At 43.4% G+C, this 25,706-nt stretch overlaps 1 protein-coding gene across 2 annotated transcripts in view; it reads left to right on the forward strand.

Moving 5' to 3' along the window:
- Positions 1–25,706, forward strand: part of LOC114550692 (SH3 domain-binding protein 4-A) — a 76,937-nt gene that overhangs the window by 50,257 nt on the left and 974 nt on the right. For both annotated transcript variants that reach the window (XM_028571454.1, XM_028571455.1), the window contains exons 4-6: positions 6,347–6,513; positions 7,685–10,038; positions 25,401–25,589. In XM_028571454.1, coding sequence (XP_028427255.1) covers positions 6,390–6,513; positions 7,685–10,038; positions 25,401–25,589 — 2,667 coding nt within the window. In that variant the 5' untranslated portion in view covers positions 6,347–6,389. The remainder of the gene's footprint in view (positions 1–6,346; positions 6,514–7,684; positions 10,039–25,400; positions 25,590–25,706) is intronic.

Below are 25,706 nucleotides of genomic sequence, written 5' to 3' on the forward strand. Positions count from 1 at the left end.
TGATGTCAAACTGCGTCACATTATTGAATTTATCCAGGTAAGTCGATTGAGAACAATTTCTCATTTGCAACAACAACCTGTCACATTCACACAGACACAGTTCCACATTCCTACCTGGTAGCTGCCCAGAACAACCGCAGTCTGATCTGCTGACCACTGAGCAGCTCCACTGGAGCCGTTGGAGTTAAGGGCCTTGCTCGAGGGCACCTCAGTGGTGGTGATGAGGGGAGGGACAAGTGCTGCTCTTTCACTTTCCCCACCCAGATTTGAATCTGCCGGTCTGGGGATTGAACCTACTTGCAAATAGAGACGCTGGAGGTACATTATAGAATTCAAAGCACTTAATGTTGGCGCTTGAGCCACCTGCTGCCCCAAAGCTGACTTGTTGACGTGTGAACCTCTTTTCGGGGTGGAGGAATCGCATTCATTGGCATTAAAACTCAGCACTTTAGTGGGCTCAATTTAACGCCGGAAATTTCACCCTGAGCTGAGAGAGGAGCAATTGTAATATTTTCTTCTCCGGTGATGAACGGTGGCGGTCGAGGGCAGAGCGGCGCCTCAGACTAATGTACTTGACCACATGCCAAGCGGAGGTTTTTTAATTTTTAATAGCAGAAAGACTCACTCAGCCTGCAGGGGATATGATATGACCAGCGCTGGAAGAAGTATTCAGATCCTTTTACTTGAGCAAAAATACTAACATCACATTGTAAGAAATACTCTGCTTCAAGTATAAGTCCTGCATTGAAAATGTTACTTAAGTACAAGTATGTATGTGTCATCAGGACAATGTACTTAAAAGCATTCAAAGTAAGTTACTAGTGGTTCAGTTTGACATGATTTTCCAGCCGTGCACCAACAGGTCTGTGTTGCCGCGGGCCATTCTCTGTCCCGTAATCTGCTCATTTTAAAGTGCTCATATGATGCTCATTTTCAGGTTCATAATTGTATTTAGAGGTTGTACCAGAATAGGTTTACATGTTTAATTTTCCAAAAAACACCGTATTTTTGTTGTACTGCACATTGCTGCAGCTCCTCTTTTCACACTGGGTGTTCAGGTCTCGGTTTTAGCTACAGAGTGAGGCATCGCACTTCTATCCCATCTTTGTTGAGAGACGCACATGCGCACTAGCTAGGTAAGGACTACATGAGCTGGCTAGCTGTTTGTTTCTACAACTTTGGCCTGTACAAGGCAGGATTAGCCGGGAGACTTCTTCTGAACCAGGGGCGCACTTCCCACTTTGCGTGGAATAGCAGCAGAACAGGGACATGGAAGTAGTTCTTTTGTCGATTCTGGTGGACTAGTGTGTGTTGTAGCATCGTTTTGCCATTGAGAACGAGGTAGCATGCTACGGCTCGCCACCTCGTCTCGGCTGCTGACGTAGAAAGCCGTGCAGATTTAGAACAGCTCGCCCGTAGACTGAAGGCAGGAGACATTCAGAAACCCGTATCTATCCAAGTTTGTATGCGTGTGGAAGCATCAGAGACGCAAAATAACACCCCAAATCCCAATTTGTTTTCATAATATGGGCACTTTGAACAGCTGTGATGGCAAAGCGATAAACTCTCCGTGAGCATACGGCTGCTGCAAATGGTTATTATAGCGGCATTCATCCAGGGATTAGGACCGGCCGACTCGCGGCTAATTAAACCTTCGACTCACCGCTCCTCTGCTCTGTCAGCCTGACTGAAATGAGTTAATAACGCAGAGCATTTCACCGACTCACATATTGATGCACACGTGGGGGGGGGGGGGAATAATCCTGTTCCCAATTTTGAGGAAGGTTAACCCACATGCCCTCCAGCAGTCTGCTAAGATCCCATAGAGCTCATTTTTTAGCTCTCTCTCTGTAATTTAAATCCTGTCCGCAAAAGAGGTCACATGCAGGTTATCACAGTCTTGTTGAACTGGTGTTTCTTTTTTAACGGTAACTTCGTGTTTTTTTTCAACTTGGACCTTATTGTCCCATGTTTTTGTGTGTAAGTGACTGATGGGAACAACAATCTTTAGTCCAGTATTCAGCGAGAACGCTGTGATTAGCAGCCGTGAACCGGACTGCAATGTAATCCTACAGAGTTGTGTCCCCAGAAACAGCTCTGAGATCGCTGGCGTTAAACCCACCAGACTCCATTAAACAATACTTTTAGCGTGTGTAGATCCAACATATTTTCACATGTAAATCTATAAACTATGTGTTTATTTCAACCCAAACTAGAATTGTGATGGTTAGAAAAGTGGAAAGACGACCCAAAACAGCTTTTCACAGTTTTATTTTGTTTCCGTTGACTTTGAATGAAGTGTATTTTACGATGATAAAATGACTGTTTATTCACATGGAGTTTGGTGGGTTTAGCAAACACAATTTCACGGATGTTTATATGTTTAAAAAAAAGGATCTTTAACATCTTTTCTGTTTCTTTAACAGAAAGGTCGCCCTCCTTAGAAATCCTTTCCATAATGTTGTCAGACACTCAGAATATTAATCTGAGCCTGTCAGCGGCAAAAATAGCAATTTTTTTGTACGTAAATACAAGCTGCGCAACATACATTGTAGCTTGTTTCGCTGACTGCCGATTGCAGCGATCTTCCTTAATACTGGACCAATGTCAAAGATTGTTGTTCCCATCAGTCACTTAGACACAAAAAACATGGGGAAAAGTTGTTGGAAACAAGACCCCCGAAGTCAGCCTTTAAATGCTTGTGTCCGTTTTCCTTCTCAAATCCTGGTGCAAAAGTTTCCAGGAGGCTCAGCGTGGATCTGCAGGGGTCATTTTTAAGAATCCAGTTGGGTCTGAGCCGAACCTCCTGCTGCGTTTCCCGTCGCAGCGAACCGCAGCCTCCTTGTTTTCTTTTTCCAACCCCCCCATGTATCTGTCTGGCCTCCTGCTGCAGTCCGCGGGGGACGGCCTCCATGTTATATCAAAGCCGGTGACAGTGTCTTTGTCTGTCGGCTTGTTATTGATCGCGGCCTCGACTCCGGCTGCCTGCTGAGGAGGGGTTTTATCGACGAGAAGCACAAAAAAGTAAAGCAACTTTGCCTTTTTGTTTCATGTTGTTCAAACTGAGCAGGACAAGGTGATAGGGGTCGTATGAATTAATCAGGAATTAGGAGGAAAGTCTAAAGTTTTCACTGTTTAAAGAAGTTGTGACAGTGTTGAGGAACGTGCACTTTACTGACTACTACTGGCTTTCTACAGTAATCTGATTTCTAAGTAATAACGTGAAAGATTGGTTTTCAGAATCAGGTTCCAATGGTTTGACAAACATGGTTTCCTCAGGGGGATTTCTCCTAAATAAAAGAAAAAAAAGAAGTGAAAGAAACCAAATTAAAAATGTTATTAGATAAACTTGCTCTCCAACAGGTAACATTAGTTTTCTTTGAGATGCACACATTTGCTAATCCAGATAACCGCCTCGTTCATGTGTATAACAAAAATGGAAGACGTTTATAGAACATGGGGTTTCCCATCTTGGTTTTGGGCGATTAAAGTCCACTATGTCACTTTTTTTTCTACGTTTGACGCTCTTTTACGCCAATTTGATTTTGACAATTTGCTTCTTTTCAACAGTTTGGTCGTGTTTTCGACCTTTTGTGACACTTTTTTCGACCTCGTTGACGCTACTTCGGATGTTTTTGTTGCTTTTTTCGACATTTTTGAAGTTTTTCTTTTTCTAATGTTCGGTACTTTAACTGTACACACAATTTCCGTTTTTTTTTTTTCTTTCTTCATTACGGGGCAAAGTCCGGCTAATGGGCTGCCAGAACCTTTTCTGTTATTTTACGGATTTATTTGTTAGAGTACAGATCAGCTTTAGCCAAAAAGCTCTATAGTCCATGCTCGTCGTCTCCTTGCTAATGACAGCTCACTTGCTGTGTATTATTCGCAGTTTTAGCTGGAAACCGAAGATGCTGTAAGGGCTTTATTTTATTATTTCTTTTCAAATGCCTGCATCTGAATCAAAATCCCCAGCGTTTTAATGGGAAAGCACGGAGCAGAGATCCTGCTCCAAACATTAAAGCGCTAATGAAGTGAACAGCGAAAGGCACTTTTTAACACAGCAGCTTCTGCAGCCGGTGTTTTTAATCGGATTGAAATGGCATCATTAGTGTGCAAATGCGAATGTTCCCACTTTCGCTCGCCAACGTCCTGCAGGAAGAATACAAGTCTCTTGTGACTGAAGGGAAACAACGTTTTGCTGCAAAACAATTTCTCGCCGCGTCTCCAAATCAGATTACTGTCCTCTGCTGACTTGTGTGTTTTCAGGCTCAAAATTGAATCACATCTCAGTGAAGGAAATTGGAAACTTGTGTGACACAATCCGACATGTAAATACTTAGAACACACAGAGCAGTGCAGCTTTCGCAGCCGGAGGAGGGGGAGATGGTTGCCGTAGGAAAAGATTAATGCTGGTGTTGCTGCAGGCAGCAGCTGAACTTCTGAAGTTAAAGGAGACCTATTATATAGCATTTTCAGCTACTTGTATTGCATTTTGTGTTTCTACTGGAACACGTTTAGATGCTTTAATGTTCAAAAGACACTTTATTTGATGCATACTGCCCATGGCTGCTGCACCTCCATTCACCCTCTGTCTGAGACGCTCCATTGGAGCGCCTGTCTCTTTGGGCTTCCCCCTCCCGCAAAAGCCCACTTTGTTCTGATTGGTCAATGTTTCTGCATCTCTGAGTCTCCACATCTGTTGCTGTCTCTGTACAGTCTTTGGAGACTGACTGCAAGTGCAATGGAGTATATAGCGGGACTTTGTACTGTGGAAAAACACCAATAAAGGCTTGCTAGTCTCTATCCACGGCATTCCACTTCTGGGATTGCTCCGTTGGCGGCAGTAATTCCGCCGGATGTCCCTCTATCCGTCCCCTTCCTCTTTCTTTGTGTTGGCGTTAACTACTCCTCAGATCTCTGCAGGGTAAATCCAGACAGCTAGCTAGACTATCTGTCCAATCAGAGTTTTCTGTTGCACGACTAAAACTACTTTTGAACGTTACACATGTTACACCAAAACAAGTTCCTTTCCGAGGCTATTTTGTAGCGGCACCGCGGCTCTGTCAGGCGCTTAGCATCGTCCCTCCAGAGACAATTGTGATTGGTTTAAAGGAACGTTTTTTTTTCTCCCATCCCGTATGGTTGTGCGGACTAGCCAGACCCTCCTACGCTGCGCTGTGGAGGAAGGTCTGGCAATGCGAGACTAAGCAGTAATGTGATCCGAAATTGGGGAGAAATGAACAACATTGGCAGCCAAGGTTACAGCTTTCCCTGGCGTAAAGCATGCAGCTACACGTGACAATGTAAACACTGCAGTAACTTAAAAAAAACAAAAAACACTGCAGTAGTACCTGCCTGAAGCAGTTGACCAATCATAGAAACCCAGCTGAGCCGACAATAAAGTAGTAGTTTAGCACAGTGGAAAATCTGAAGTTTTTGCTCACAGGGATCTCTCTAAAATACGGTTACCTCATTATTTGAAGCTATAGGCCACGTTTAACATGAAAGTCTGACATTGTAACATCATAGATGTGACAGAAAATACAAAAAAGCATAATAGGTCACCTTTAAGTATGAGCTTTCAAGTTGTTCCAAGATTGATGTGGAAGAACCAGGGTTTAAAGTGGGCTGAGACGATCTGGAACAGCGTTCCGGCACCTTTTGATTAATAAGTAAATTAATCTAATTAGCTGTTTCATACATCAGTGTTTCAAATTTGCTCACGAACGTAAGGGACTTCTTCTGTATCACCCGCCAATAGACAAGTCAGCTGGTAAAGTCAAGCTATAAACTATAGAAATAAAATGATCCATAATCCATTTTATTTTTATGTTACAAACAGCTGGTCGGAATGGTCGAGTTTTAGACGGAGCCTCAACGACTGCCCGAAAGCACGGTAACGTTGTATGGTCGCGCGAGATAGAAGAGAGGGAGCGCTCAGCGGCGTTCGAACCAAGCAGTGAGTCAGAGAAATAAAATGTGTTTTCGCCGATTCATCAATAGAAATGTAAGTGTAGCAAGCATCTCACTCTCACTAACGTTATCCACATTCATATTTAGATGAAACAAATGAGATATCCAGCTTCAAAAAAGCCCAAAAATCGGAAGTTATAACTGATGTACAAAGAGGCGTTGTTATGGAGATGATACACCGTCTCGTCTCATTGGTGTAGACTGGCAGCTTTCAGATTCGTCGCAAATCTTTGCTCTGAACTGGGCTTTATACTCCGGCGTCGCTTTTGGAATTTGGTCTAGATTCAAGTATCAGCTTAATGCCTGAATGCAGATGTGTATAAAGTTGGCTGGGCGCTCCCACCCTGAAATGCTTTGTTTGTTTCCCATCCAGATGAAAAGCTGCCAATGAGCGATTTCTACGTTGAGCACCAGCCATGGCTGCCCATCGCATCATCAGAGTGACGAACAACAATAACGTCCTCCCTCGCTGCAAGTCTGAGGGGACACTCATCGACCTTAGCGAAGGGTTCACCGGGGCCAGTCTTAACGATGTCAAAGGTCAGTGTTTTGCTGTATCCACGACAGTTTCAACGCCATTGTTGTTATAGTGAAACTATGTGTACTGTAAGGTACAATATCAGTTATTCAGATATGATTCATTGGAACTAATTAACTCAATATCTTTAGAATTTGTTGTTTTCAATTTTGTGCTTTTCATCTTTAAATTATTCAGTCATATGTTGGAAGCAGTATTATTCTTCCCTTCACTGTTTGCACTTCATTACAGCATTGTTTACATGCTCTACATGACGTGAACTAAAAATAGAAGATGATGCAGTAAATTATGCAGTTCAGCTGCTCATATTTTTATTTTGTGATCTGAAAATGTTGTCCTTGAATTCAGAATGATTAAAGGTTTGGGTTATTTTGGGAGCTATTTTGGCTTCCTTCGTTCTTGAGCCTTTTGAGACTGAAAAATGCCCTCAGACGTTGTTTGTTCAAGCAGCAAAATACGACCTACATTTACGTTATAATGGCGGTGCTCTCTAGTGGCACTAGTAGTTTTGCAAAGCAGGAGGCAAGGTGACGAAATATAAGAGCGCCAAAATATCCACATAAGGAGGCAGGTTGGGGTGATGGATGGGTCAAACAAACACAGGACTTCCACCCGGGAGAGTGAGTTTGGATTCCTGTTTGAAAATAAAAGCAACTTACTTAACGAACTTCATGTTCAGCTTCAAGTGAGTAACATTCAGGAAGTGAAATAACGTCTGATTTTAACCCATAATCACAATCTTTTTCTAAACATAACTAATTAGTTTTTGCGCTAGGGGCGCTATTCTACGATATGTTCTTGTGGGTTGTATCAGAGGGTAGGAATAAACGAGGATATTGTCATATGGTTTGGAGGGCTTGTCTTTTTTTCCAGGATCAAGTACTTCCTACAAAGTTGGAATGCAGTAAACTGAACCACTGAACCATTTAGGACGCGACCCTTTATGCCTGATCTGCAGTACCATCCTCTCATTCTTTCAACTGGCCCATATATATCTATATCTGTGTCTGGTTATGAGATAAGCACTGTTAACTGCAGACGTTTGCGTAATCAGACCTAAGTGCACTTATCTAAAATAGTGACAAACCAGTTACCAAACCACATTGCGATCAACGTTGAAGACCGTCACTAATAGTTTTAAGAGATTCTGTCTAACATCCTTTTCCATTTCAGTGCCTTCTCCCAGTGCCTTAAGGCTGGACACTTCCGCCTCCTATGGAGCTGCGCAGGAAGTGGTTGCCATAAAGGATTATTGCCCCAGCAGCTTCACCACGCTGAAGTTCTCCAAAGGGGATCGCCTCTATGTGTTGGACACGTCAGGTGGAGAGTGGTGGTACGCCCACAACAACACGGAAATGGGCTACATCCCAGCTGCCTACGTCCAGCTGGTCAACTTCAGGAACTCTATGCTTAGCGACAGTGGGATGATTGACAGTCTCGGAGAAGTATACGAGGATGGGTCGAAGGAGTTTGGAGGTTTGGGGGAGTGGACAGGGATAACCCTTAAGCCCTCCCCAATTTACAACAACAGTTCCTTCTCTGTGAACCCCTTTATCCATCCATTAGATCAAAACTGCAAAGATATAGGTGTAAGGAACTCAACAGATCTTATTCTGTTTGATGCGCTGGCATCTCCATCATCTTGCTCAAACTTTAACACTAGTACAATCATGACCAATGGGTTCAGCAGCTGCCACATTAACAATACCACCCCCACCAGCCCAAATCAAGTGGTTGGACCTAACCTCCACAGGGATAACCCGTTTTTTAGGGGTAAACGCTCCCACAGTCTCTCAGAACTGTCAGTCTTGCAGGCGCAGTCGAATCCAACCTTACCTTCCTCTGGATTCTTCACAGGCCTTAAGGCTCCTTCACCGGAGCAGTTTCAGAGCAGGGAGGACTTCAGGACTGCTTGGTTGAACCACAGAAAGCTAGCCAGGTCTTGCCATGACCTTGATTCCCTGGGTCAGAGTCCTGGGTGGGGCCAGACGCAGCCGGTGGAGACCAACATTGTGTGCAAGTTCGACAGTAACGGAGGAGTTGTTCAGCTCCCGGACACCCAAATCACCATACACATCCCTGAAGGCCACGTCAGCCATGGAGACCACCAGCAGATCTCCATGAAAGCATTACTAGACCCTCCTCTGGAGCTCAACGGTGACCACTGCTCCACTGTTAGCCCCGTGGTGGAGATCAAGCTGAGCAACATGGAGACCAGGTCCTTTATCACGTTGGAGATGAAGGTATTGGTAACCGTCAAGAAGGAAAGTTGTCACACGGCAGAGGTGCTTTGCGTTCGAAGTGACTGCAAAGAAGGGCCTTACACGCCCATCCCCAATGCTTACATTTACAAGGATACAGTCCAGGTGCAGCTGGATAGTTTAGAGCCTTGTATGTATGTGGCTGTTGTGGTTAAGGCACAGTACATTAGCCACAATACCACTGTTTGGGACCATGTGCAGAGGAAAGTAACTCTGGGCGTCTACGGTCCCAAGCACATTCACCCTTCCTTCAAAACAGTTGTGGCAATGTTTGGGCATGACTGTGCCCCCAATACATTGTTGGTAAATGAGGTGGGCCGGCAGGCTAGCTCCACCCCGCCAGTGGCTCTCCAGCTGTGGGGGAAGCACCAGTTTGTGCTGGGGTACCCTCAGGACCTCCAGGTGGGATTGTACTCCAACATGTCCAACTATCAGGTGAAGGTGAGCGAGGGTGCTGGGGTGATTCAGGGATTTCAGGTCAAACTGGGGAAAGTCAGCAGGCTCCTGTACATGATCACATCGCGTGACCCCAACAGCATCTCAGATTTTACTCTCAGGGTCCAAGTCAAGGACGCCCTTGACTGTATCCTCACCCAGTTTTGCGTCCAAACGCCATCACCGCCACCAAAGACCGGAGCGAGGATAATGGGCCAGAGGAGGTTTCTGAAAAAGAAAGAGGTGGATAAGATTGTCCTCTCACCACTGGCTGTCACTTCCAAATACCCAAAGTTTCAGGACCGATGCATTACTATCCTTAAATTTGGCAAGTTGATCAAAACAGTCAATAGGCAGCACAAGAGTACTTATCTGTTGGAGTACAAAAAGGGGGATGTTATTGCTTTGCTCAGCGAGGACAAAATCAAACTGCGAGGGCAGCTGCGGACCAAAGAGTGGTTCATTGGATACTACCAGGGGAAGATAGGCCTTGTCCATGCCAAGAATGTTTTAGTTCTGGGTAAGGTCAAGCCTATTTATTGGTGTGGGCCGGACCTAACAACCACAATGCTGCTGGAGCAGATCCTGAAGCCTTGCAAATTTCTTACGTACATCTACGCAACAGTGAGGACGGTTTTAATGGAGAATGTGGGCAACTGGAGGGCATTTGCAGATGCCCTTGGGTATGGGAATTTGCCACTTAATTATTTTTGCCGAACTGAGCTGGACAATGAGCCGGAGAAGGTGGCGTCGGTTCTGGAGAAACTCAAAGAGGAGTGTACGAACATGGAGAACAAGGAGAGGAAGTCCTTCCAGAGGGAACTCATGATGGTAAGATCAACCATGTCTTTATTTCGTATTGGTTTATTTGTATTGTGGACTACTGTTTGTGTGCATATTAAGAGAGGTCCAAATAGAGAACAGTGTATTGATATTACTGCAGTGACCCAAATGAGCAACTGAATTTAAGGTGGCCTTAAGCTTTGGCCTGGTTCAGTCAGAAACTGCAAAGCTGCATCCCTTTTTCCTTAAGGTAGGAAGAACAAACCTGACCTTTGAAGTTATTAGGGGGATACAAATCTGTCACTGTCCCTACTGTAGAGAATGTAGAGCTGAACCAATTGCGGTCTACATTTCAATGAGCTATTATCCATAATCCACCCAAAATAGTGAAAAGGCCCATAGCAAGTTCTCAAAGCCTAAGGTGATGTCTTTAAATTGCTTGTTGGCTGTTAGGGTTACAGTCAAAATGATGATGATGATGATGATGATGATGATGATGATGTAGGACAGAGAAAAGTAGTACAATCACATTTGAGAAGCTGTAAACAGCCAATATATTGCATTTTTATTTAATAAATGACAATTGCAGTTCATTTTGTGTTTCGGAGAAGAGCATAGGTCAAGTTCGCAATAACTGAATTGTCCTTGAACAGACAAATACAGTACATAAAGTCGTACATTTAGGGCCATTTCCCTGTCTCTTCCAACTGTTACATTGCTGCGAAAACATTCATGCTCAGCAAAAGCATTTACTGCAGAGATAAATGTTCAGGAAAATTGTTCAGCATTACCATAACACTGCTGCAACAGCTATTATGCTCAAATTATGTACATTACAAACTGAGCATCACTCAGATGGTTGCTGCCTCATTAGCTAAGCTTTGTTGGGCCTAAAAAGAACAAAAATGCCATATCCTCAACAGTCAGAGTCACTGGCTGTCTGATTGATTCAAACCTCTTTGCACTTCGGCCCTTTATCATGATTTCTTTCCACTTCAGCCTGCATTGCAGTCAGACAATGTGACTGTGTGAACTGGAAGAATTTGAGTCCTTATGCTCAGTCATGTGAAGGGTAAACAACTTGTCTTACAGCCTGAGGTGGCTCACAGTGGGAACAGCCACCACATGAAAAATGAAGGGGGGGCTGGAGGAGAAAATCCTGTAAAGAGAAGCACAGAAATAAAGCTTAACATCTGCAGTTTGAGTGAAAACAACTCTGTCAAGCAAATGCGCTGACACCCTGGGGGAAGCAAAATAGTCCCGAGACATTTCCCTCGCCATATGCCATTATTCAAAAAGTACTTTAGCAAAGTACATTTGCCAACTGCTGTTCATCCAGGCAGAGTTGATGAAGCGTGCATGCACTTTTGTCACTGCGACATGCTCAGCGCGGCCACCGGAGCAGCCAGGAGGTCAAGTGCCTTGCTAAATGGAACTTTGACAGTTAAGTAACTGTGTCCATGTTCGGACACCGTTCACAGCCATTGGCTGTATTGTAATTCACCGGCGTTAGCTAACTTCAGCCGGCTCTTGTAAAGCAAAAGCTAAAGTTGAATGGTTAAAACCATAGCCTATATTGTTAGAAAGGTAAGAAGTTACACTTTAGTTTGACACCATTCAATAAACGGAAAACATTACAAGGGCATTTATATTCACATTTAAACAGATATTCTGATAGAACGTTAGCCAAAAAGTGTCCAAGTGCGGACACATTTTCCTTAACTGTTTACTGCTGTTAGTGCTTTTTTACCTTGCACTGTTATCCAGAGCAGCTCCCTGCTTGGCTGTACGTGGTGCAACCTCCCCATAATCTCAAAAAGACTAAAGCAAAGGAGGCATGCTTTTATGTTTTTTTTATATATAAAAAGGCTTTTACTATGGCGGTTTATACCTTCAACTCTTGCTGAGGCTTTTAAACGTACTGTGTTCACAAAGAGGGCCTTGGCTTTCTTATCTCTGAACCAGGCTCCATCCTTGACTCCTCTGGGCTCCATTTTTTTTTTTTTTTTACATTTACTGGAAAAAGAAAAGAAACGAGCACACTCTAATGTCCCTAACCCTAACAGCAGTTTTCTTCTGAAGTCAGAAACACTTTCATCATCAAGGACAATATAGAAATTTGTTTCCGTTGACCTCGATGGAAAGATTTGTCCACGTGTGTTGCAGCACACGCATATATGGTTACCCATTGTATGGAACTCATCTCTGACATAATGTTTCACCTGAGTTAAAGGCAGCGGTGGAAGTAGTATTCAGACCCTTTACTTAAGTTAAAGTATTTTTCCAAGTGTTTTCCAAATCTAAATGTATTTCCTGTTTGAGTGTTTGGTTTGGGCAGTATGGATATGCGATTACTCCTCTAACATCAGCAGCAGATCTATCGCTCATCGTTAGGCCAGTATTTTGCTTTTCATCAGTTTTTATTGAAAAAAAAAGTAGATTGGTTTAAAAATATTAAAACCAGTTGTCCTTTGATTTTCTCCTGGATTTTTATGTGCAGCTGCATTTAAAACTTTCCTGCTGCAAAAAGTTACTGCTCAGTTTGTTGCTGCACTACACCGGTTGTAATCCACTAGTGTGTGTGTGTGTGTGTGTGTGTGTGTGTGTGTGTGTGTGTGTGTGTGTGTGTGTGTGTGTGTGTGTGTGTGTCCTGCGACATTTTCCCCAGACAGCAGTAAATTGTCATCAGGCAGCAGGAACATTGTCCTGTGAGTCACAAGGGCTTGAATCACAAAATCTTCTCCTCAAAGAAAACAGCGTTACATGTGCGTTAGTCAATAAAACAGTCCAACGTTACTGGCTTCAAAATCATCGATTAGCAAACAAGGCATTCATTCTCTTAATAATCAGTCAAGGACAAAAACACACACAAATCTTTACATTGATCCTCATGAAAGTGTATCACGGAGAAACACTGTGGTTAAATTACACAATGTGTTAGTCTAGGGTGTCCAAGATACAAATTCAGGTGCGCTTTATTAACAAAGACCAGACGTTTTAGGAAAGGATGGGATGGGACCGGGGAATGGGAATCAATGAGTATAACCTGGAAGGTATCATGGTGAGGAACCCAGGGAGTGAGAGTGGCTACGAAATCACCTCGTCACTGTTTAAATATTTGTAAAACCCAGAGGCAGACATTGAGGTTGACCAATAGCATTGATTTATGAAGAAAAAATAAAAATGACTAAATATGGAGATACGATCACGTTATGAATGCTAAATAGAGGGGTTAAAGTCGAGTGTTACTGTAAAGCAGGGGTCGGCAACCTTAGGCACGCGTGCCACCATGGGCACGCAGGACCTTAACCAATGGCACGCTGGCAATATGTGTGCAAGAAAGTTATTGATGTGTTGAAATCATGGTTGAAATGCTGAAGCACTCTCTCATCCACATGCCAAATTACAACGTTCACAGTTGCGCGACCTGTTATTTACGGTAGTTTGACTCATATCTCTGACTGGGAACAATACAAAGAGGATTACCAACGGCCGCTGGGGCAGATGAACTAACGCTAGTCTCGTTACTGTAAGGAGGCTACATTAAAACCTTCGTGAGTTAAAGGTCAATACTTATCAATGCACTCACCTGTGTAGTCCGGCATCAACATGTAGGAGGCGATATTTCAATCTGCTCTGTCTGCTCAGTTCACTATACACCGCGCTGTTTTACACAAACACAGCTCTACTCTGCAAATAGCATTTTTTTACAAAACAAGCTCAAACAAACGCTGTCGGTTTGTAGTCTGTCTATCTTAGTGTGCAGGGAATCTTGAAAATTGGACAAATTCTTATAAACTTAAGCTGTCTGAAGAAACCATCCTCTCCGCTGGAGCGGTAAATATGGACGCATTATAAGACCAAAACAAATACATGTGGCTACTTAATATGCACGTGAATGACGCAATCGTTATGTTCGTGTTCTTCATTCTTGATAATGATGCTGGTTGTGTTATTATTTTGCCACAGTACCGTTTCATTGAAAATGAGGCATACAGGACTATCTATCAGTCCATTCATCATTAAAGCTGGGCTTTTCCACATCAACTTTTCGCTTCAACTCTTTGACAGTGATATTTTTGTCAGCCCATTTTCCACCAATCAGGACGCTGCATACTAAAACCATGTTTCCATAATCATAATAATTAAAAAATCCTGATTATGAGAAATAAATGCTATCAAATTAAATTACAGATTCCCTGGATATTACATTTTTGATGTGATGTCATAATTAAACTTAATGTTGACATGGCACACTAATAAACAAGAAATGTTGAAAAGGGCACTTCATATCAAAAAGGTTGCCGACCCCTGCTGTAAAGTATAGACTTCCATTTTCACTTGGTTCCATCATATTTGCTAACTCGCTTGCATTTTTGCTAACTTGCTCTCATTCCCCCTGCTCTGGTGTTTCCCCCTCTATTTTCCCCTGCTCTGGTGTTTGCCCCTCTCATTCCCCCTGCTCTTGCATTCCCTCCTCTCATTCCCCCTGCTCTGGTGTTTCTCCCTCTCATTCCCCCTGCTCTGGAGTTTCCCCCTCTCATTCCCCTTGCTCTGGTGTTCCCCCCTCTCACTCCCCCTGCTCTGGTGTTTCCGAGCCCCTAAACCGGAGACATTTGGAAACACTACTGACCCGTTTTGGTTTGGAATCTGTGGGGTTGTGTCTGCAGTCTCAACAGCCGCCAACAGAGACCTTTAGCAACACCGACACTGACGCCAACGTTTCTTCTCCTGATTGGGTCTTATCGGTCATGACGTCTCGTTCTCTGAGACTAAGCTTACGTTACAATGGCAACTACCAGCACCGGGCGGAGTCTCCACACTGCCTCCTGTTTATGCCCAGTATACGAGAATGTTGATGAGATATGAGGTTAGTTTAAACAGAGATTAGTTCTTGTACTGGAGCTAAAAACACTTGTTTGCACGGATATCGCTTTTGGCTCAGAGCTCCGCTTTAAAACCAAAACGTAGGAATGTAAATGTAGCCATAGATATCTGATATCTGTATTTATCATTCCTTATAAAGCTGCATTCTGCTCGTTGACTCCTTCATCACGACGACCTGAGTGTTCAGTGGAATATGACACAATAGTGCCAAACGTTCCAGAACACAGCCAACACATCATACACCGGAATCCTCACCATATCAGTCTACTGACCTTTGTTTCTGTGTGCAGAACACAAGTCAGGATTAGCCGTTGGCATTTCTAACCTTCTCATTCAAACTAGTTTGGAAAAACTTCCCTAACCTGTAGCTATGAGTTACAAGCAGCAGAAAATGGCTGAGAAGTCCTGCTCTTTTGCCTCTTTGGACACAGACCTCCAAGTCATCAGAGGAAGCCAACTCTCCTCCAAGTCTTCAGACTACTTAGTCCTGGACTTAATTGGACAAGGAGCCTTTGCGAAAGTCGCCAAGTGTGTTAAGTCAGCCACCAATGAGACGGTGGCTGTGAAGATAACGAAGAAACGCTCAGCGTGTGAGGCAGAAGAAGAGGATGCCATCCTGCAAAAGCTGAGGGCATTTGACCCAGACAAGTGGCACTTTGTAAGGTGGGACAGCTCATTCATCTACAAAGCACATCTCTGCCAGGAATTTGAACTGCTGGACATGAATCTCAAGGAATTTGTGAATATGAGACAGACCTCGTCACTTCCCCTGAGAGACGTCCGGCCTATTTTACATCAGGTGGCCACAGCTCTGCAGTTCCTGAAGAGCTTAAGGATCGCTCATTCAGATCTCAAACCTGAGAACATTATGCTGGTGGACCGTGTACGGCAGCCATTAAAGATAAAACTGATTGACTTTGGCTCCGCTTACGATGCCTCAAAAGCAGAGCAGGGCTCACGTATTCAGCACCAGTGGTACCGGGCTCCAGAGACCATTCTGGGTCTCCCCTGTAACGAGGCCATAGACATGTGGTCCCTGGGCTGCATTGCTGCCGAGCTGTTCCTAGGCTTCCCGCTTTACCTTGGGAGCTGTGACTATGAGATGATTTGGAAGATAACGCAAACTCAGGGTCAACTGCCAAGGTACTTCCTCAGCGCTGGACTCAAAACGAGTCAGTTTTACCGGAAGACTTGGCCAAATATGTGGAAACTCATGACGCCACACGAGTATGGACGCATCCCGTGGATCGACAGCATGTTTGGCTCCCTGGATGATCTGAAGAAAGTCCGGCTGAAGCCAGACAGGCGTCTGTCAGAAGCGGACACTCTGAGAGATAAGGCTGACCTGGAGAACTTTGTGGAGCTGGTCAAGCAGATGCTGCAGCTGGATCCTACTCAGAGAATAACACCCGGCCAAGTGTTGCAACATCCTTTTGTTACAATGAGCCATCTGATGGACTTCTGTTGTCTGCAAAGTCTGAGCTTAGATGAGGTTGACGCTGAGCCAACCCAGCAGCCACCCTCAGAAAACCATTTATCCAAAAGATCCTCATTTGGGACTCAAAGTCCACAACACATAGTGTCAATATCTGACAAGGATACATCTAGACTTGCCCACATCAAGCCTCTGGAAAAAAGAAAGAGGGTCTATGCTGAAATTTCACAGAGTAGCAACAGAAGCCCAGACAGCACCTCCCCCATACAGAAGAGGAGGAAGATCTGTGTAGGTAGACCTCTGATAAAAAGGTTGTACGGTGAAATTACAATGGACAGCAAAATAATCCCAGGGATCTCTTCCCCAGAAAGGAAGAGGAGGAAAATCTGTAAAGGTAGACCTCTGATAAAAAGTCCTTACCGTAAAATTAAAAAGGGCAGAAAAATAATCCCAAAGATCTCCTCCCCAGAAAGAATGATCATAGATTCAAAGGAGAAAGACACAGAGCTACCAAGTACTTCTAAAAAGGCCCCATCCACTGTGATCCACGTCACATTTCAGAGGGAGGAGGAGGACAAAAAAGAGACCGAGTGCAACAACAGAATCCCGGAGATCTCCTCCCCAGAAAGGATGATCATAGATTCAGAGGAGAAAGACACAGAGCTACCAAGTACCTCTAAAAAGGCCCCATTCACTGTGATCCACGTCACATTTCAGAGGAAGGAGGAGGACAAAAAAGAGACAAAAGCAGTAACCAAGATATGGATCATCGGGTCAAGTTATATCCGACGAGGGGAGGAAGCAGCGTATGAGAACTTTGGGGAGAACTTTGGACTTAATGCCAAAGTTGAGTGGTTTGGCAAAGGAGGCATGCGTTGGAGTGGCGTCCTCCCCCGTTTTTATGCAGAGTTGTCAAACGCTCAGAGTCCCCCTGACATCTTGGTCGTCCACGCTGGTGGCAACGATCTGGGCATGATGCCCGCCAAGAAACTTGCATACATAATGGAGCAGGAATTGATGGAGCTCAATGAAGAGTTTCCATCAATGACGATTGCATATTCCTGTATCAACGAGCGGAAAGTGTGGAGAAATGGACCGCCAGGGAAGGTCAACGTCGACAGGAAGACCGTCAACAAATGCATGAGAAAGGCTGTTGGCAACTTTTGCGGCGAAGTCATTGAGCATCCCCTCCTGAAATATTTTGACAGGAAAATATTTCTGGCAGACGGAGTGCACTTCACCAAAAAAGGAAATGGCATCTTTGTGACCAGCATCCAGCGTGTCCTGATGAAGATCCTTCAGAAAACGCTCCCAAGAAACTATTATTAATCATACCTCTATTATTATTATTATAATAATAGTTGGTAATGTTAGTATTGTGGTTGCTGTTCCTCTTTAAAGAATAAATACAAATCTGTAAGAAAATAAACGATTGGTGAAATGTCTGTAGGGACAACACAGATTTCCAAATTATAATTAGCAGTGGTGGATGGATAATTATGGATAACAGATTGGGAAACATTTGTGAGTAAATTTCTCTTAACCCTCATGTTGTCCTCGGGTCAAAACTTCTATATCAGAAACATGGGTTTCTTTTTAACCAAATTACTCAACAAATTAAGTGCAATTGCAAGTACTCAAATTCTACTTTCATAGAATTGTGGGTATTCAATTTTATAGCATTTGAAAAAATTTAAATGGTTTCAAAACCTGACTAAACTTTAATATACACACGTCTGTGATTCTCCACCAACATGCATTCCTCTAATATTCGTCGAAATCATTCATCATTTCAAAATTAGGTATAATCACCTATAAATTAGATTTATTGACCATGAATTCCAAAAATACGTGTTAAACTATTGGCAATAAGTTGGTGTTAGTGAAAAGTCACATCAAAAACATTGAAAAAAAGTGACAGAAACATTGAAAAAAAGTGACGAAAAAAAGTGTGAACATCACACATGAAAAGAACATTCAGAAAAAGTGAAATGTATCAGAAAATATATGTATATATATATATATAAACGGTGAAAATAATTGTTAATTTTGACCCAGAAGGACAACAAGTGCATGGTCAACCAGAAGACAACACAAGGGTTAAGGTGAGGCAAGCTGTCGCAGCGTTGTAACTGCAGGACGTTTACTTGTAACAGAGCATTTTCACAGTGTGGTATTAGTACTTTTACTGAAGTAAAGGATCTGAGTACTTCTTCCACCGCTGTTGTTTCAGGGTTTAGAACAGCGCCAACATCCCCCCCTCTTCTCCTCCACGCGGACCGACAGGTGTTCTCATGTGAAATGTGAGCAGGCATTGATCAGGATGATGTTGGAGGCCTAGAGGGGACATCCGACACGGCCCCGGCAGATCTTTTTAACGCTGAGGCTCGGGTTACAGAGGCAGAGGACGGATGAGAGAGTGTGCCTGTCAGCGAGAGGAGAGTGGCTGAAAGGCCAAGGGGAGCGCTGGTTAATAATAGATCTATGCAGAGAAGCACTCCTGCATGCAGGGGGACGTCATCAGTCCCCCTGCTTGTAGACTCTCGTCCAAAACCAAGGTCTTTAGTCCTAAAAGTCAACAGTAAAGGCCATTACACACCGGGGGCGTGACCATAGGGTTACAACCCCTCCAATAATCCATTCTGGGCGTTTTTCTACGTTTTTGTCGCCTTTCTGGAGGAATTGTTTTAGAATTTTCTTCACCTTTTTTGAGTTATTTTTTGGCGCTGTTACCAAAGTTTTTAGTTATTGACGAATAAGCGGCACGACTGCGAATATTTCCTGTCTCGTTTTCCCCCGACTACTCCTGAGTGGAGTGACAGGCAAGGGCGTAGCGGACACGGGGTACGGTGGGAAATGCCCCCCCCTCGCGCTTTCCTTGTCTATGCCCTCTGTCCCCAAAACTTACAACACGCCCTAGTTGATTTGAACGCACCATAAGTAGGCGACGGTCACGGTACTCAGGTTGCATCAGTTGACTGACTCCTATAGATATAGGGGTTTTCTCTCTCTGCCTGCTGTTTTTCTCCTTCTTCCTCTGCCTTTCTTTTTGTTTTCTCTCCGTCAGTGTTATCATCTGCCTCCGCTCCACCTCTCCCCCCTCCTCCCTCCTTCCCGTCGCTGACAGCCGCCTGGTCAGCTGTCAGCCCCATCTGTCCGTCTGCTTCGGAGGCTTCCTGCAGGTCGCCGCTACCTCATGTTTTTTAGACACTTTGGTCTCTCGCCGAGCAGACTGTTTTTCTATTTTTCAGAGCGGAATCATGTTGTTAGTTATTAATGTGGAAACATCGACTGAAACCAGACTGCAAACAGGGACATAGATAAAAAAAAAAAGGAAATGTGTTGTGGTGCATTTGTTTCTACATTCTGGCATTTCGTGGAGAGATTTGTAAATGCAATAACGTTGTCATATATTCACCAGGAGAATTAATTATCCTGATTGCCAAAAAAGGCACATGAATGTATGGAGCACAAAGTACAATATTTACCTCTGAAATGTAGCAGAGTAGAAGTAGAAAGTGGCATGAAAAGAAAAAGACTCATGTAAAGTACAAGTACCTCAACATTTGGACTTAAGTACAGTACTGGGGTAAATGTACTTAGTTACATTCCACCGCTGAGAGTCTCTAACCGGTACAGTTTTCTTTTATTCTCTGAGGTCATCTTAAGCGCCGTGAAAACGCAAGAAAAAACAAAGAAAATGAATGATCAATAAAACTTCACACATACAAAATGCAAACAAACATGTATTATTATTTCAACTCCGAGTCAAATGAACACACCCCGCTCCGCTTCCCGAGGGTTGATGGACTCCTTTTTATAAACGTAAAACAGCACACTAAATATGATGCATAAAAAGTGACACAAGACTGTTAAATGTGAGAAGAAAGAGAGAAACGGGGAAATCAGGTGTGTCATCCATTCATGTTCCTGGGCTCACCTTACGTGAGTGACTAAGCAGTGTGTGTGTGTGTGTGTGTGTCTGTGTACGTGTGTGTGCATGCGTGTGCGGTCACGTGTGTATGCGTGTCTGTGTGCATGTGTGTGTGTCTGTGTGCATTTGACATGCTCATGCTTATTCTCCTCTCTTATTTTGAAAGTGCTGTCAAATCCTAACCACGATGACTATGAAACAAACATTTTGTGCAGCTAAAAAAAGTAGTTAATCTGAGTTTTACGGCAGTGCTGTTAAAACTTCCTCATTCAATTAAACACGTAAGAATTACAGGAATTACGGTATTACAGTGGCCTTCACTCCAGATACATTCTGGCCCGTGGTGTGAAGGAATTTGGGCACCTCTGACCTGGATCGGCAGATTGAGGACATCGCAGTAGAAGGCCAAAGTGCGTGTCAGCCACTTGGTAGAGAGAGTTAGAAGCAGACAGGGAGAGAGAGAAAAGGAGGCAGGTGTACAGTGTCTGTTTCAAAACCAAATAATTCATCATCTTCATCGTCCGTTTGGTTTGTAAAGAGTAACCTTTATTTCACTTTATTGCAGAGTTGCAGGGTAAAAGGGATCAAAGATAAAGGATGGGAGAAGAAGTTAAAAAAAAAAAGGGTGTAAAATAGATTATTCTCATGAATTGAAATTACACGACCATGTTAGGGTTCTGCCTCTCTGTTCTTTTAAAGGTCCAGTTGTTCATTATCAAAATCTGTGTTGCCCGTTCACAAACTTAATATCCTTTAATGTCCTATTTCATGAATATTTACCACCACAATCAATTCCAAGTATTCCTTTTGGCTTAAAATTTTACATTTGCATTTGCATGAACTGGGGTAGATGCTCCATATTCATGCTCCATCTTTAGATTACGTTAGCCAGTAAGGGACATACAGGACATACTGCTCCGCTGTTCGCATTTTCACTGTCACATGATAAACTCACAAGGTGCTGCTAATGCTGCTAATTGGTATCGTAGCTTCCCGGCCCCAGCAAGTTTGAAGAAGGAAACATGGAGGACCACACATATTCAAAATCCAAATTTTATTTTTTATCCTTCGCCCAGAAAAAGAAAAAGGATATTGAACGGCTACCGTAGCTGTAATACATACTTTGAAGTGCGTGGCGCGAGAGAGTGGATTGTGATATATGATCTCAACGCTAGATGGGAGAAGTTAACGCAAACCCATTTTTACAGCATAAATCTTTTTTTATCGCAAGATTAACATTCTCGTTGACCTAGCAAACTTTGTAGTTTTTTTCACATGCTGTTGCAACAACTAGTAACATTAGAAACTACAAACACCACACCGGATCTAGCTAGACCGGAAACACAACAACAGGCACGCTGCACACACTTGTTTGGGCTGGTGAGCCGGCCAAAGAGTAGCAGGCTAACGTTACGTTTTGAGTGGATGTCGAGCACGAGACGCCGAAATGGATACCAATAAGATTCTGAATGGAATGTTGACTTTTAAAAAGTTGCCAAATGGTTCCATTGACAAGACCAAAGTGATGTGTGTTTTGTCGTTGTGAACTGAGCTATCATCGCAAGGGCATTCAAATGAGAAAAAATAATGGGACAAAAAGAAATCAAGGGACATTTAGAATAGATAAAAATGTGTGATTAATTGCGAGTGAACTAGGACATTGATGCGATTAATTGCGATTAAATATTTGAATCGTTTGACAGCACTAATGCAAACACCTTAAAAAGGTACATTTAAGAAGATGTGTGAAAGTGCCCTTTTCAATGAGGGTTGATAAGTTTGAATGTTGCAAATATCTTGTTAAAACGTGAAAAACATCTTTCCCATCTACTGTACAGGCCTGTGGGATTGACCGTATACCACTGTCACTAAGGAAAGGGGACAGGCAAAAACAACTAAACCAGAGAGAAAGTTTCTGGATTGACAAACTGCAGGCTACTAGAGGCCCAGGCCTGAACTAAAATAACTTGATTTTAGTGTCTTCCTGTAAACCATAACCTTTATTTTGAATATGTGCTGTAGTGATGCATGCATTGTATGTAACCTTTGTGTGCAGTCACGACAAATTCTGTTCTATTAAGTGCCAAGAAGGACATCTAGTGGTCTTTGTAGAATACTACAACCCTTAAACCTGCCTCTGCCAAATGGAGGCTTCTGATTGGTGGTTTGAGAGCTTATGAAAAAGTCTTTTCCTGTTTGAAAACGGTTGACTCCCTTACGAAGGCTTGTATGCCTTAACGCGTCGGATGAAGATGACCAAGTGCCTTGGACTAAACTTTTCACGTAATAAGGTGATGCGGATACGTTTGTCTTTTTGTGCCGTGGCAGCCTTGTGCTTCCATATGTTTTTTTCTGTTTTGGCGTTGCAACGAGGCTGAATCAGTAGAAACTGATTGCGCTCCAATAAATTATCTTGATTTTATCATATTGGAAAATGAAAAAAATCTTTCGACAGCATACACTTCCTCAGCGTGTGTCTCGGGGGAATCTTTGACGTGATTGACATTAAAAAAAATAAAGCACAGAACCTGAAATACTTTTCCTGTTCCTGCTCCCGTGGATGTGAGTAATCAGCAGTCAAGACGAGCTGGATAACGCGGCGGCGTGGACGTTCAGGATGCTGCTGTCGCGTCAGTCTGAAGGCCATTAGACAAATCTTCTCTGAAGAGTTTCGAGCAACGCTGGCCTCGGGTCTGGTCTTACGAAGCCAAAGGAAACTGTTGAGTTGGAATGACAAGAACAGACGAAAACAGTGACAACGTTATTTATTTCAGACAGCGGCACAGTACGACTAAGTAATTCATTTTTAGAGCAATGTGTTTCCCCGCATTATTCTGCGTATCGTGGGCGTCGTTAGGCCTCGGCGTCCCCGGCTACAGCCCCGAATGTTTCATAAATAGCCCCGGATCTAGCACTGGATCCCTCTCTCTCTCTCTCTCTCTCTCTCTATATATATAAGAATAATAAAATAAAGTAATGATACAACATGTATAAGACAAGTGCATGCTTGTGTGTGTGATCCTTGCTTTTCTGAACCAACATATTATCTTTGGATAGACACACACACATACACATTTTACAGAATGTGTTTGCTTGCTAAGTTTGTGGGTGTGGGTGTGTGTGTGTGTGTGTGTGTGTGTGTGTGTGTGTGTGATCCTTGCTTTTCCGAACCAACATATTATCTTTGGATGGACACACACACACACACACACACACACACACATTTTACAGAATGTGTTTGCTTGCTAATTTTGTGTGTCTGTGTGCGTGCGTGTGTGTGATCCTTGCTTTTCTGAACCAACATATTATCTTTGGATGGACACACACACACACACATATTTTACAGAATGTGTTTGCTTGCTAATTTTGTGTGTGTGTGTGTGTGTGTGTGTGTGCGCGTGCATGCGTGTTTGTGTGATTCTTGCTTTTCTGAACCAACATATTAACTTTGGATGGACACACACATATTTTACAGAATGTGTTTGCTTGCTAATTTTGCGTGCGTGCGTGCATGCGTGCGTGCGTGCGCGTGTGATCTTTGCTTTTCTGAACCAACATATTATCTTTGGATGGATACACACACACATGCACACTCTGCGGGGGGGTTTGTGCTTCTTTTCAAGAAAAAAACAAATCTTGCCTGCAGTGTGCTTTCCAGTCAGCTGCTCTTATTAATGCTCAGTATTTTCTAACCCTCATTTAACCGAGTTATCTGAGTAGGAACGTATTTATCGCATGCAGTCGAGGGTCATAACTACAGGGCTAAGGATTAAATTAATTCACTCACCCATTAACAAGGCTGTTTCTTTCTTTATGTTTGCTATTCAGCCCCTGCAGCCAGTTTACAGACAAACAGGACTGTAACCGTTTCTTTTTTAGGGATAATGTGACGATCAACTGGGGGGGGTTCTACACAAATGCCTCTAAGAAATGATTCAAATGAAGCCTTTTGAGCTGACTGATCTCATGAAGTGGCATATGTACGACACGCCAGTTTGTATGCCATTATTGGCGTGTTATCAAGACGCATACTCGCGTTTTAGCGTGTTTATCAGCACCGTTGGGCCTCCGTTGACTTACATGACCTTGCGATTGCGTGTGAATTGACGCCGTAGCGAGTAGTATGAAAGGGCGAAAAAAGATTGGTCGGGATGGAGGATGGGTCAAACAACACAGGACTTTCACCCAGGACACCGGGGATCCTAAACCCAACCCCGTTCTTCTTTTCCTAAACCCAACCCCGCGTGTGACGTTCCTAAACCCAACCGTAGCCTCGCGATAACACGCCACGTGGCTTTAGAAAGTGGCGTGTATGTTAACGCTGTGACGTTGCAGACTGCCGTCCGCTGTATACAGCGTAGACATACCCGCGGATAGCTCAAAATGCGTACAGATAACACGCCACTTGGCTATAGGAAAGTTGCGTGTATGTTTACGCGGACTCATGATATCACGTTGTTTTGAGAAGGAAAAATCGCTTTTGGCTGAACTGATCACAACTGATACACATGTGAAGCCTGTCAAGATTGGTCACACGCGGAGACTTTGTTGTTTTAAAGGGGTTTTGAGACAAAAAAGGTTGGAAACCACTGGACCAGAAAATGGGATTAGAAAAGGAAGTCCAATAGGTTGGACTTCCACATGGTTCCTATACCGATAACGATGTAGCTGTCCCATTAACTAATTAATAATATGATGCAATGTTGCAAATCAACCGTTTACAGGATTTTTGTTGTCAGATATTTAATTCAAAAACAAACGTGCTATTTTATCTATAGAAACATTCTATACAAAGTTTCTAAATTGAATTTCCAGAAAGTGTATAGCCTGTATATTCGTGCAATCTAAAACTACACAGGATTTTATCCATATCCCTCACCTCTAAGTCTTTATATGTTGCGTTTTTGAAAATTCATTTTTTAGATGGTTACGATGGAACGTTTTTTCGAACTTTTTGTTGGTGAAAACAACTATATCTATAGGAGCCAGTAAAAAAATGAGCTTCAGGCAAGTAGGATTTACGAGTGAAAAAACAACAACTTAACGTTGAACCCTGCAGCACTTTAAATATTTCAGCTCATGTATTAAAAAACTGTCAGGCTTAATTAAAAATAACCAGTCCACTGTTTGCTGTGTCTCTCTCTCCCCCATCAGGCATTGCTGAAGATGGACTGCCAGGGTCTGGTTGCCAGACTGGTCCTGGATTTCGTCTTGCTGACCACGGCGGTGGAGGTGGCGTTCCGCTGGAGGGAACTGGCCGAGAAACTTGCTCGAGTGTCCAGACAGCAGATGGAGGCCTACGAGGCTCCGCACCGCGACAAGAACGGCCTGTTGGACAATGAGGTGAGAGAGACGGTGGGTCTGTACCGCCACAGGTTTTCAAAACAGGGGCCCTGTCTGCATGTGTCTGGACAGACAACCCCGTCGTCACTCCCAACTCGTAAAGTACGCTTGGTCAGT

The sequence above is a fragment of the Perca flavescens genome, chromosome 24 (genome assembly GCF_004354835.1).
Source record: "Perca flavescens isolate YP-PL-M2 chromosome 24, PFLA_1.0, whole genome shotgun sequence".
In the NCBI taxonomy this organism is placed as follows: domain Eukaryota; kingdom Metazoa; phylum Chordata; class Actinopteri; order Perciformes; family Percidae; genus Perca; species Perca flavescens.